General features: G+C 36.3%; 2 protein-coding genes across 2 annotated transcripts; one reads left to right on the forward strand and one right to left on the reverse strand.

Moving 5' to 3' along the window:
• Positions 1-493: 493 nt before the first annotated feature.
• LOC113715176 (flavanone 3-dioxygenase 2) lies at positions 494-3,668 on the reverse strand. Its single transcript, XM_027239420.2, has 4 exons — positions 3,117-3,668; positions 2,693-2,949; positions 2,217-2,535; positions 494-961 (listed from the first exon to the last, which is right to left on the reverse strand). Exons 1-4 carry the CDS (start codon positions 3,324-3,326, stop codon positions 719-721), a joined length of 1,029 nt encoding a protein of 342 aa, XP_027095221.1. The 5' UTR covers positions 3,327-3,668; the 3' UTR covers positions 494-718.
• Positions 3,669-9,626: 5,958 nt separating this feature from the next.
• On the forward strand, positions 9,627-10,954 carry LOC113689927 (RING-H2 finger protein ATL16-like). The gene has a single exon (XM_027207750.2). The coding sequence runs from the start codon at positions 9,816-9,818 to the stop codon at positions 10,863-10,865; it is 1,050 nt and encodes a 349-aa protein (XP_027063551.2). The 5' UTR covers positions 9,627-9,815; the 3' UTR covers positions 10,866-10,954.
• The last annotated feature ends 633 nt before the right edge of the window (positions 10,955-11,587 follow it).

Raw genomic sequence — 11,587 nt, forward strand, 5'->3', positions numbered from 1 at the left:
AAAAAAAAAAAAAAACACCGCGTTTAATTATGATTTTTTTTTTACTATTTAAGAGGGATTGTATGATGCCTAAAAGTCATAATCCTACACGCTATTATTATTAAAAGTTTGTAGGATTATGGTATTAAAACCGCGTATAATTATGATTTTTACTATTTAGGAGGCATTGTATGTTGCATGAGTACATTGTTTTCTTTTGAAATTTCACAGAAATTTAGTCAAAGTCATATTATAAAAAGATGTTAGCATTAAAAACAAAAAACCATTGGTGATGTTAGTAGTTGTGTCCTTAATTTTTGTTAATTAATTAATTACTGTAATATGCTTGATTTTATTCCTTTTCTCCACATATTTTCATGTCTGTAGAATAGCCTATCTGTGTATTTATTTGTGTATTGATTTGATCTCCTCACTTTATAATTTTTTTTCACTTCTAAACCTTTATACATGTATATATATATACACGCATGTGTGGAATAATCAGGATACAGCATTGGGCAGAAGTGAATTGACACTTACGCAATCTAACGAGGTCTGTCGGAGGGAATGCTCCAACAAAATAATCCTCGGTTTCCACTTGTTTCATCCAAATAAATCTGTCAAACCGGCTTTGAATCAAAACATTTCTTCTTTTTTTTTTTCCGGATGTTTTCTATAAAGAAAAGTATGCGTGTTACTTGGTTCGTCCTCTTGGCAAGTGAAAGAGCAGCAATTCCCATTAAGAATCAGGCGGCGCAGGCGGTTTTGTTGCTTCAGTGGACGCAACTTTGGACGTGTGAGCGAAGTCTTTGTACAAAGTGGGAGCATAGCGAGGAGGATTTAACTCATCAACCAAAACTTTTGCAGGTTCTACAATGGAGTTGTGGGAAGGGTTGATGAAGGTGGCAATGCTTATTCTGGCTTCATATGAATTTGTCACCGCTCGATGTTCTGCGCTCTTTAGCTTCCCATTACTGATAATCTACAACAACAATTACATATGTAAGATTAGGATTCATTACAGGAAAACTATAAGAATTAAATGTCTTTGGCTTTGGCATTACATGGTTATCATAGTTGCCTTACTTGTTAAGATATACTTGGTGAAATCATTTAAAGTTTATAGTATCTTCAAAGTTGCCAATTACAAAAATATACGAAAAGGGATGTCAAATGCTAAGAAAATGATAGGGCATGTTGAAGCAAATTCAACAATTTAAAGACGCAGCTATATATTGCTATTGATTCGATCAAGCAACCAAGCTCCCCAAGATTTTGAAATTGTTCCATTTTTCATCATACGTAAAAGCAGAAAATTTCAGTTTTAACTTCAACATAGAAGATTTTTGCGTATTGTACCTTGACTACTAATGAAATTAAGTTGAAAATGACATCTCACATATAGCTGTTTCTTTTCTTTTTTTTAAAAATTTCCTTCCTTTTCTCTGTTGTTTGACAAATGTTTAATTTAACTCCATCTAGTTTAGAAACCTAGACTACAACTCTCTATGATTTCGACTAAATTGAAAATTGCACAGAAAGCATTAAATCTAACGGTTGTGTGTGAAATGCCAATATTACCCCTACTATGCAATTTTCAATTTAGTAGAAACCAGAGGGAGTCATAGTATAATTTTTCAAATCAGATGGAGTTAAATTGAATATTCGATAAATCATAGGGAGTTCATTTATATAGAGGCTATATTGACATTTCACGTATAATTGTTAGATTGGATGTTTTCCGTTCAATTTTCAATTTAATTGAAACCACATGAAATAGTATAGATTTTCAAACCATAGGGAGTTAAATTGAACATTTAGCAAATCACTAAAAGTTTTTTAGTATTTTACCCAAAAAAAAATTGATAGGGCATGTTAAATCAAATTCAACAATTTAAAGACGCAGCCATATATTGCTATTGATTTGATCAAGCAACCAAGCTCCCCAAGATTTTGAAAGTGTTCCATTTTTCAACATACGTAAAAGCAGAAAATTTCAGTGTTTACTTCAACATGGTAGTTTGCGTACTGTACTTTGACTACTATAAGTTGAAAATGATCTCGCACATATAACTGTTTCTTTTTTTTAGAAAAAAAAATTTTTTCCTTCCTTTCCTCTGATGTAAGCGTATCACTTACAAAACAAAGAAAATAACAAGAACAAGGGAGTAGTTGGTGGCTTGTGGAAAATCAGTTAATAGAAACAACGACATTCAAAAATTTTGAGAGAGGCATACCTCCAGCTGGTTACCAATGTTGACAACAAGGGCATTAGGAAGAGGGGCGACCCCTATCCACTTTCCATTATGCAAAACTTGAAGTCCACATGCATTTCCTTCTTGAAGGAGTATGGTTATCAGGCTGGGATCGCAGTGCTTTAATAGTCCCAAGGTCAAACTCGGGTCCGGGCACGGTGGATAATAGTTGCCTACCACCAATTGAACTTGGCTCAACCGTTCCAAGTACCCAGCTTCCAGCCCCAATCCATCACATATCAGCTCAAGAATTCTTCCACTCAATCTCCTCATTTCCTCTACGTATGTTGCAACCACCTCTCTGGAAATTAAAGTTCAATGCATCACCAAAACATAGAGTAATCAGAGATGCACTCCACGAACCTTTGATTTGATAGGATTACGTTCTATATACGTATATATACTCAGGGGATCCTTTGCTTCAAATGTATGAAAAGAAGAGTAGGGATCAGATATACCTATACCGGGTTGGTTTTGGAGGCCAACCTTGCATGCATTCCTCCAAGGGGTGACAAGCAAGTTTAACATTATCCCTCCACAAATGAATACCATCTTTTGCAAATACGGAGGAGCTGTTCATGTAGATCCAGCCCCGGCTTAAATCTCCATCAGATGCACTAGTACCCTTCTTGTCCTCCGCATACATGTTGAAAAATTCCTTAAACACGGTACTCGTTTCCCTCACGACATCTTCAGATACTCCATGGTTGATCACCTGCACCGATCACCATACATGTGCAAAACATGTGTATGAACAAACTGTGAGAGTTGTATACTTGGATATCTAATCAGTAATCACCCCAGAAGATGGAAAGACGGAGGAAATGAAACGGACTAATTAATCATAAACTCCAACATGGAAAAATAATGGAAAATGTATACCTGGAAAAATCCATATTCTTGACTGGCTTCTACAATCTGTCGGACCATGCTCCATTTTTCTGGACTCGTAGTTGACTTGTGGAGGTCAATTACAGGGACTGCGTCACATAAAGGAATGGGAAGCCGTCCTGGTCGATCCTCCAGCGGAAAGCTGTAATCACCAGGCACGGATTGCACGTCAAACCATCTTAAAACTCGTGGCTGCTCCATATCGATGACTATGGCCGTGGAAACAAACCAATCGCGCTACCTGCAGTTTAGTTGAGCATGGCGCAGATCTAACGAACGATAATACTGGCACACATATAATTTAGGATTATTCTAGGGTGACTACAGATTAGTACATGAAGAATTTCTTATGCAAAACTTGGCCAACCCCATATGTTTGTTTAGTCAAAGTAACCGAATAAATGATGACACAAATTACTAATCTATTGCCTTGCCTCCCCCACAATAAACTCCTCACCAGTTTATCCTCTTTCTTGATTGTATGCCTAATGGCTTCAATTTTTAAATCTAATAAGCGTGATAAGCTGCCGGCCCGGCCGGTTACATCCTTTATTTTTTCCCCTCTTACCTAAAAAATGAGCAAGACCGGTAGAAAGTTGACCAATTCGCTTTCAGGTTGAAGAGGCCGTGCGTGAAAGACAAAGCTTGAGATCATTGGCTCAGACGGCCGCAAATGTGGTCGCTTTCGCTTTGTATTTGTGGTAAACCAACACGAAAGCCCGCTCCTCTCCTCTCCTCTCCTCTCGTGGTTTTGCAGATTTATTTATTCGGGCACTCACCAAATGCAAAACTAGGGTGCGTTCTACTTTTGGCTTCTTGTGCAAATGAAAACTTAGTTCCAGAATCAACTCTGTGATCATGTGATGCTAACTGGAGAATCATTCTCCCTTGAAGTGGACAAAGTTAATTAGAAAGAGATCAGAACATAACATTTGTTGCACCACAATATATACTCTCATCTTTCGGACGCTAGAAATTGCACACCGACGTGGTTGAAGATGTTAATATACTAGTATCAAACTAGCTGGGGATGAGCATGGATTGAGTCCTAGTCCTGGTTTAATGTATAAATAATCTTTGACCTCAAGCACCTTCTGAAATGGGGATACTGTCAATTCTCTACGGAAATCTCATGGGCTTTTTGGTTTAGTAATTCACACACCAACATATGCTTTGATTGTCGATGCAATTCCATGCATTTTCCGTATTTCACCATCTTTTAATAGGAGAGGCCGGCTACGGTTTCACATGAAAAAGTTGTAGTATTAATGATGTAAATGACGTTGATGTGCTCGAAATGATTCAATTTTGGACAATCTTCAAACCTCCCTTTTAGTACTTTAATCATACTAATTAATGACGGTGGTTTTAAAGTCACTGAAAACCTTAAATTAGTGAAAGAAGAATCATTGATTTGATTAAATAATAATTAATTACATCCAGCTCTTGTCAAAGGTGCAGAAGGGGGCAAAAGAGATGTTGTCTTTTTTTGACTTTTTGGCCAAGCCTAGAAAAGAGATGCTATACGGAGTGCGACGGTAAATATGAAATCAAACAATTAAACGCATCTTGAAAGCAGTCCCAAAAGTCATTAAAGAACTGGAAAATATCTTTTGATTATCTAATACAACACCTCCCCAATCTAATTCCTTGATCTCTACCAGCTGCACATTTGAAGATTACAGAAATTGCGTTTTGATTTAAGTATTCTAGCACCCTCCGTTGCTTAAAGCTTAATTGGGACCTGAAGGGTTTCAACGTAGTTTCGCTATCACCAGCCTTATCTGCGTATGAAACTGAGAAACTCGATAGAGTAGGGAACTATTATTGTTGACTAGAGCCCCATCACGTCCTGTAATGCTGTTGAAATCAGGACATATAAACGTAAAGGTTATATAAGTTCCTGTTGGTGTATTTTAATAAAATAAATAGAGTTTACCAAATTTTTGATGAGTTATATAACTTGCATGAAATAAAATCTTTTAGAAAAGGAGTTACATGTCTTTTATGTTTTAGTATTAATTGTGTAACCTTTATATATAACTGTTTGTAACGGCTATAATTGTACTAATATGACTGTTATACAATTAATCTAATATTATATTTGCAACCAAAATTCACTAACAATGTAGAGATAAATTCTAACTTTGTAACTCCTACCTTTTTCCACTAATAAATAGATGTTCAAAAAGTATATATGTTTCAGATCACTTATCTTTCTAAATATGTTTTTCATGGAATAGTTATAGTATAATCTCCATTAATACTAAATTCTAGCTAGTGTTAAAAGAAGATAGTTATTATAATTTGGTCAGAGTAAAGTGTTGATAGAAACTTCTATTTCTCTTGGTTGGTTGGGCCAAGTCAAAAGAAGATAGTATAATCTCCATTAATACTAAATTCTAGTGTTAAAAGAAGATAGTTATTATTTGGTCAGAGTAAAGTGTTGATAGAAACTTCTATTTCTCTTGGTTGGGCCAAGTCAAAGAAAAGCAATAATCTTGAATTAGGCTACTGTATTTTGAAGATAATGTGTTGGGACCCTCTATATTAGAGTTAAATAATTTTTGTAGGGGCACGAATCGCTTTAAAAAGAGCGTCGAATGCTCCTCAACTCTATCATATTTTTTAGTTGCGGTAAATTCATGATTGCCAACCTTAAAGATTTGAAGATGTTGTCTCGTGTGCGAATATGTTTCAAGTGATAATATATTACATTATTATTATTTCATGTAACATTGAGGTAAGATAATGTTATAAGTTGAATTCAACGTGACAAATTATTTCAATTGCTTGATAATATTGGCTCTAAAACCAACAATTTTAAGACGAAATATTGGCTCTATCAAAGGTTATGTACTTGTCGATATCTAATTAGCTGTCAACCACCAAGCATTTACATGGTAGCTGCCAACTACCAAGCACGTACACGGTTGTTGATAAAGATTGTATTAAACGAGTGATTGACTGATCTCATTAATAATGCGTATGTACTGCAGACAATGCATCTCGTTAATTGCTTGGAAATTGCATGATGAAAACAAAAAAAACTCAAATAGGGAAAGTATTCCTCAAGTATTTTAATGCCACGGTCTTATAGTATGCTTAAATTAACTCAATAGATTTGTATTTGAAATGTTTCTTTGTTTCAGTTTCTTACGTGACTAGGAGAGTGTATTTACGAAGCAAAATTCAAGTCTTATGACGCCAAAAACATTTTTTTTTTAAAAAAAAAAAATAGTGGAGGCATTTACTTGAATTCAAAGGCAATAATGATGTATACTTCATGAAATGCATGTATAACATGTGGTTAGTTTTTTTTTTTTTTTTTTTTTGGTCAATAAAACATGTGGTTAGTTAGTTACTTTAAAATGTGCGCTGTCTTGACATAATTCAAGAAAATTGCATTTAATAGAATTCAAGTAACAGTATTGAATGTTAAGCTTTCGGACATAACACATACTCCCTCCGTCCCACTTTGATAGTCCTGTTTTCCTTTTTCGTCTGTCTCAAATTGTAGCCCACTTTCCAATTGAAGAATATAGTTGTATTTTAATTTTCCTAAAATACCCTTATTCAATGTAAGTTGTTGTTACTATAAACCTACCCCATTTAATGAGAGTTGATTCTTTTTTTACCATCAATTCAAGTTCTCGTAAAGTTGTACTCTAATTAATGTGAGGGTATTTTAGGAAAATAGCTACCTAAATTGATTGTTCCAACAAAGTTAACTACTTTTTATTAAACTGTGTGAAAAAAGAATCAGAACTATCAAAGTGGGACGGAGGGAGTATTTATAGTAGCATATACTTAAATTGTCCTGAATAATGCTTACATTGATTTTAAATAAATATTTACATTTAATGATTCATTTACACTTCATTTGGATAGAGTTTATTTGGATGATTTATTTGAGATATTTACTGTAGCACTTTTTGTGATGTGATGTATGTGAGATAAAAAGATGATTGGGAAGATAAAAAGGTGATTGGGATTTGTGAAAACAAATTTTGCAAACCAAATTTGGCTTGTCCAAACAAACTCAATGCAGAAGACTGGTGGAACAATAAAGCAACCAAAAGTCAATGCATATTTGTCATTGGCCCGTGTCAATTTTTAAGTTATGCTTCAGCTAATTGAGCAGCCGTTTGTATACATGCTATTGATAGCCTTCCATGACCATGTGCATGTAAAAGGAAATTCATACAAGTAATTTCTTTTTACTCATCGCCATGTATGTTTTTTATTCTTTTTTTTTTTTTGAAGTATGTTTTTTATTCTTGTTGATGCTACACATTGGTGGCTTCCACTACATATGATGTATACCTTATGAATAGCAGCATATTATTTGTACATAATGCCTTTTATTCTCTATAACAAATGTAGAGTTTCAACTTTAAAATGCTATATGCATTTGTAGCACTCAGATGGTGATTAAAATCGAATCCTAAGGCCTTGTTTGTACAACAATTTTTCAAATTGCTACGTTTTCTGTGAATACATTTTTTAATCATTTTTTTATCTCATATATATCAAATTGTTATAGTAGTTTTCTATAAAAAAAAATTCAAAAAAATGCAATCCAAACAAAACCTAAGTTTTGAGTTTGAACAAAATTACGAGCGGAAATTAATTAAGCAGAATGAAGGAAGCAAAGGAGTCAATAATGGCATAATCCTGCCTGTGATGGTAAGCCATGCTTGACTTTGATCCAGCTCACAAGTCAACTCAGGAGTGTCTCTTTGGGGTTTAATTTATCATCAGGCGGGGAAATAATTAAATAAACCGACATCATCCGATGATTCCTGCGGATGCCGCCACGCAAGATGTCGTCGTAGAAATCATCATATACGTACTATTGCAGAGCTTTGGGTTGGGTTAGGAAATTTGTTTGGATTGTGTTTTATTTCCCCAATTTTATCTGCTAACATCATTATTACAATTTTCAATACACTTTTTTATCTTTCCAATTACCTTTTTATCTCACACACATCACATCACAAAAAGTGCTACAGTAAAAAATTCCAAATAAAACACAATCCAAACAAATCAATTGCTTTTTTAAGATTTGCGTTGTAATTCTCGTCCCGTATGTTGCTGCCAATTTCTTGGATCAAATACCTAGTTTGACCCAAACAGCGAAGAAGTGCTAAGTTGGGCCTGTGCCAATCCAATACCATTTAGTCATGATTGTACTCCCGACAATTACCAATATGATTATTTAATTAATTAACTTCACGCGAGTCGACGGCTTGTTTGGATTAGCAATAGAAGTGTTGACTGCTTAGTTAACTACTTATACTAGCTGGTATTTTGGTTTTACAGAAGAAGCCCTCTCCTAATAAGCAGAAAGTAATTATGCAACTATTCTAGCAATAGGAGTGTTTGACTTTGAAACTCAAACAACACGTAAGATTAATCTTTTCTACACTGACAGTATATAAAAGATATCCGGGTGATTTTATATACTGTCTGTCAGTGTGTATAAGATTTACTCTTAAAGTTATCCGGGTGATTTTACTTTTTGTACGGAAAGGAATTGGACGAAGAGAGCCAAAGATTATTATTGCCTTGGTTCGGTGGCAAATCAATAGGTGGTACGAAATAAGCACAGCCTGCTAGTTAGAAGAAGAAGAAACCTAATCTAATCTACGATGTCGATAGGAAGAAATGCAATGCTGCCGTGCTTGGTAGAATTTCATCAAATACAGACAAGACACATCCATTGCTCTGTCCCCAACATTTAGACGCTTTTCACATTTACATTCAATTTTTTCGAGAAATTAACAACTGATCGTTTAACTTTTTTTTTTTACTCATTTTGGCAGCATAATATAGTAGTAGTTTTTTTCACCACCAACAAAATTCAAGATTTCGGTATCCATCCTTTTTGACATATTTTCGATGCGAATCAGAGTTCTGTCGGATTCACTTTAAAATGCCCATAACGAACGTTCTCGGATTCTTGCTCAGGAATGACTGACCATAAAAAGGGCAGATATCCATGAAAGCTGTCATACTAAGAATACATCTGCCTAGGGTTTTAGATGTGCTAACCACACAGTACCATTCTCGACGTGGAACTGTTCCGAATGCATCTGTCTCATTCTGGATAGCAAATTGAATCATAATAATTTTGGAACAACTTACTTTTTTGTACGAAGTGCTAAAGGATTCTCCCGCACGCTGAAACTAAATAAAGAGCTCTCCATGTCTGGTCGTGTAGTTCAACACTAAAGGCTGCCGCTAATATTTTGATTTTTGAGGCAGGAAATAAGAACCTCTCTGACATCTTCACTCCCGTGTCTGCTCACATTTTTTACCCCAGTACATACCTATGCACATATATCTTCCTGTCAAACAGCGATGTCATCGAAAGTCAACGTGAATTTTTTCATTTCTCCGAATTTTCATCATCATGTCTGAGCATCTTCAAGCACTTCTTCCATGCGTTATTTTTAAATTACCTGTTCATTCAATGCCAAAGTCATAGTATTTTTTTAATCTTTTTTTTTTTTTTTTGCCTTCTCTTTCTCAAGAACCCCTAATTTTCTGTTCTATTGTATTCTTCATTTCATCTTACTTTGCCATTTACATCTTTTATTGACCACCAATTCATTCCTATGTTCCTATCTCACTATTAGTATTTCATTTCTCCGTCTTTGAGAATCTACGTTGAAGTCTATTTTCATGGATAGATTACAAAAGCACATCTACATCCATGAATCCCCGCTCCTTCCTCAAATCAAGACTCAACAAGCCCCAAGTAATCAACCTCCCTTGCCAGTTTCCAGCCATGGGTTCCCCATATTGGCCATTGCTGTACTAGGCATCATGGCTTCTATTTTCTTACTAATCAGCTACTATATCTTTGCCACCAAATGCTGCTTCAGCTGGCAACAACTTGACCCCCTGAGACGCTTTTCTTTCCGGCGAGCACCCCGGAATGAAGGCTTCTTGATGGCCTACTCTCCTTCATTACCGACTCGAGGCCTCGATGAAATGCTTATCCGCGAACTCCCCACTTTCCAGTATTACAGGACCGAAGGAGATGAAAGCAGCAGCCTAAACAAGTGTGTGGTCTGTTTGAACGAGTTTCAAGACCAAGATATGCTGAGACTTCTTCCTAAATGTAGCCATGCCTTCCACCTAGATTGCATTGATATATGGCTTCAGAGCAACGCCAACTGCCCTCTTTGCAGAACAAGCATTTCTGGGACCACCAGAGATCCATTTGATATGATCATTGCACCAAATTCTTCACCCCAAGAGCCTCAGCCTTTGATGAGAAGAATGGTTGGAAGCAGTGAAGACTTTGTTGTGATCCAAGTGAGCGGAGAAGAAGGGACTCGCAGCTTGTTGCAGGGGCACCAAGAGAGAAGTGAATCCTGCAGACAATTGGTGCAATCTAGGAGTCAGTCCCTAAGAAAGTCTGAGCAGAAGTTGACAAAGTTGAAACCAGGGAAGGTTCATCATGCTTCCATAATGGGAGACGAATGCATTGATGTTAGAGAGAAAGATCATCAATTCTCCATCCAGCCTATTAGGAGATCATTCTCCATGGATTCTGCCGTGGACCGTCACGTTTATTTGTCAGTTCAAGAGATCGTAACGCAAAGTAGACACCCCGGTGAGGTTAGAAACAGTGAAGAATCAAGTAGCAGAAGCCAAAGATCAATCTTCTCATTCGGACACGGAAGAGGATCTAAAAGAGCAGTTCTTCCAATAGATCAGTTATAACACGCATCCATTGCATTAAAGATTTCGATTTCTCGTAAAACAAAAACATCTTACTGTTGTTGATTAGTTCGACCCTTATTCATTGCTTATTTCTTGCAGATTGAAATATTAGAACTTTTAGCAGGTTAAGGTATATTAATCGCGCAACACAATAATTAGGTATGATGTTGCACGACGTGAAAAGAGCCGGTCACTGGTGGTTCGTGCTGAAATGTAGGCAACTAGGGCTGGTAGAATCATTGTTAAACCACTATGGCTAGATAAGATTTTATGCTGATGCGACATTCTTCTTCATGAATGGAAATGATTGCGTTCGAACTTTCTTTTTTCTGCTTCTCTCAAGAATGCCCCGCATAATACATTGAGAGAATTATAAGGGGTCGACAGCTCAGTTCACGAAAGAGGCCAGAGGACCCAACTTTTTCCCCAGAGAATGAATGAAAAGGTATGATTGCACATATTGGAGGGGTAATTTTCAGAGATGTACCATAGTTGACCATTTTACTCTTTACCGTAACAGTGTCAGTGAAAACTAAAAGGGCAGCATTGGAATGATATGACGCCAATTCTCTCGTTTCTGTCCAAATTTGCAGCACCAAACACGGCAACACCAATTGATTCCAGAGGATCGACACAAGCAGCTGGTGCCCGGTGGCAGCAGAGTTTGAAGAGTTGCTCGATCCCGGGGAGGAGGGCAAGAAGACTGACGAAGAAAAATTGGG

This window comes from Coffea arabica, chromosome 1e, assembly GCF_036785885.1.
Source record: "Coffea arabica cultivar ET-39 chromosome 1e, Coffea Arabica ET-39 HiFi, whole genome shotgun sequence".
Taxonomy (NCBI): Eukaryota; Viridiplantae; Streptophyta; class Magnoliopsida; order Gentianales; family Rubiaceae; genus Coffea; species Coffea arabica.

Bases quoted from the DNA above. Each gene is read 5' to 3' on its own strand.
- LOC113715176 (XM_027239420.2), bottom strand. From the start codon at position 3,326: ATGGAGCAGCCACGAGTTTTAAGATGGTTTGACGTGCAATCCGTGCCT. The intron at 2,536-2,692 runs GTATATCTGATC...TTTAATTTCCAG, and splicing joins CCAAAACCAACCCGGTATAG to AGAGGTGGTTGCAACATACG. The intron at 962-2,216 runs GTATGCCTCTCT...TTGTTGTTGTAG, and splicing joins ACATTGGTAACCAGCTGGAG to ATTATCAGTAATGGGAAGCT.
- LOC113689927 (XM_027207750.2), top strand. From the start codon at position 9,816: ATGGATAGATTACAAAAGCACATCTACATCCATGAATCCCCGCTCCTT.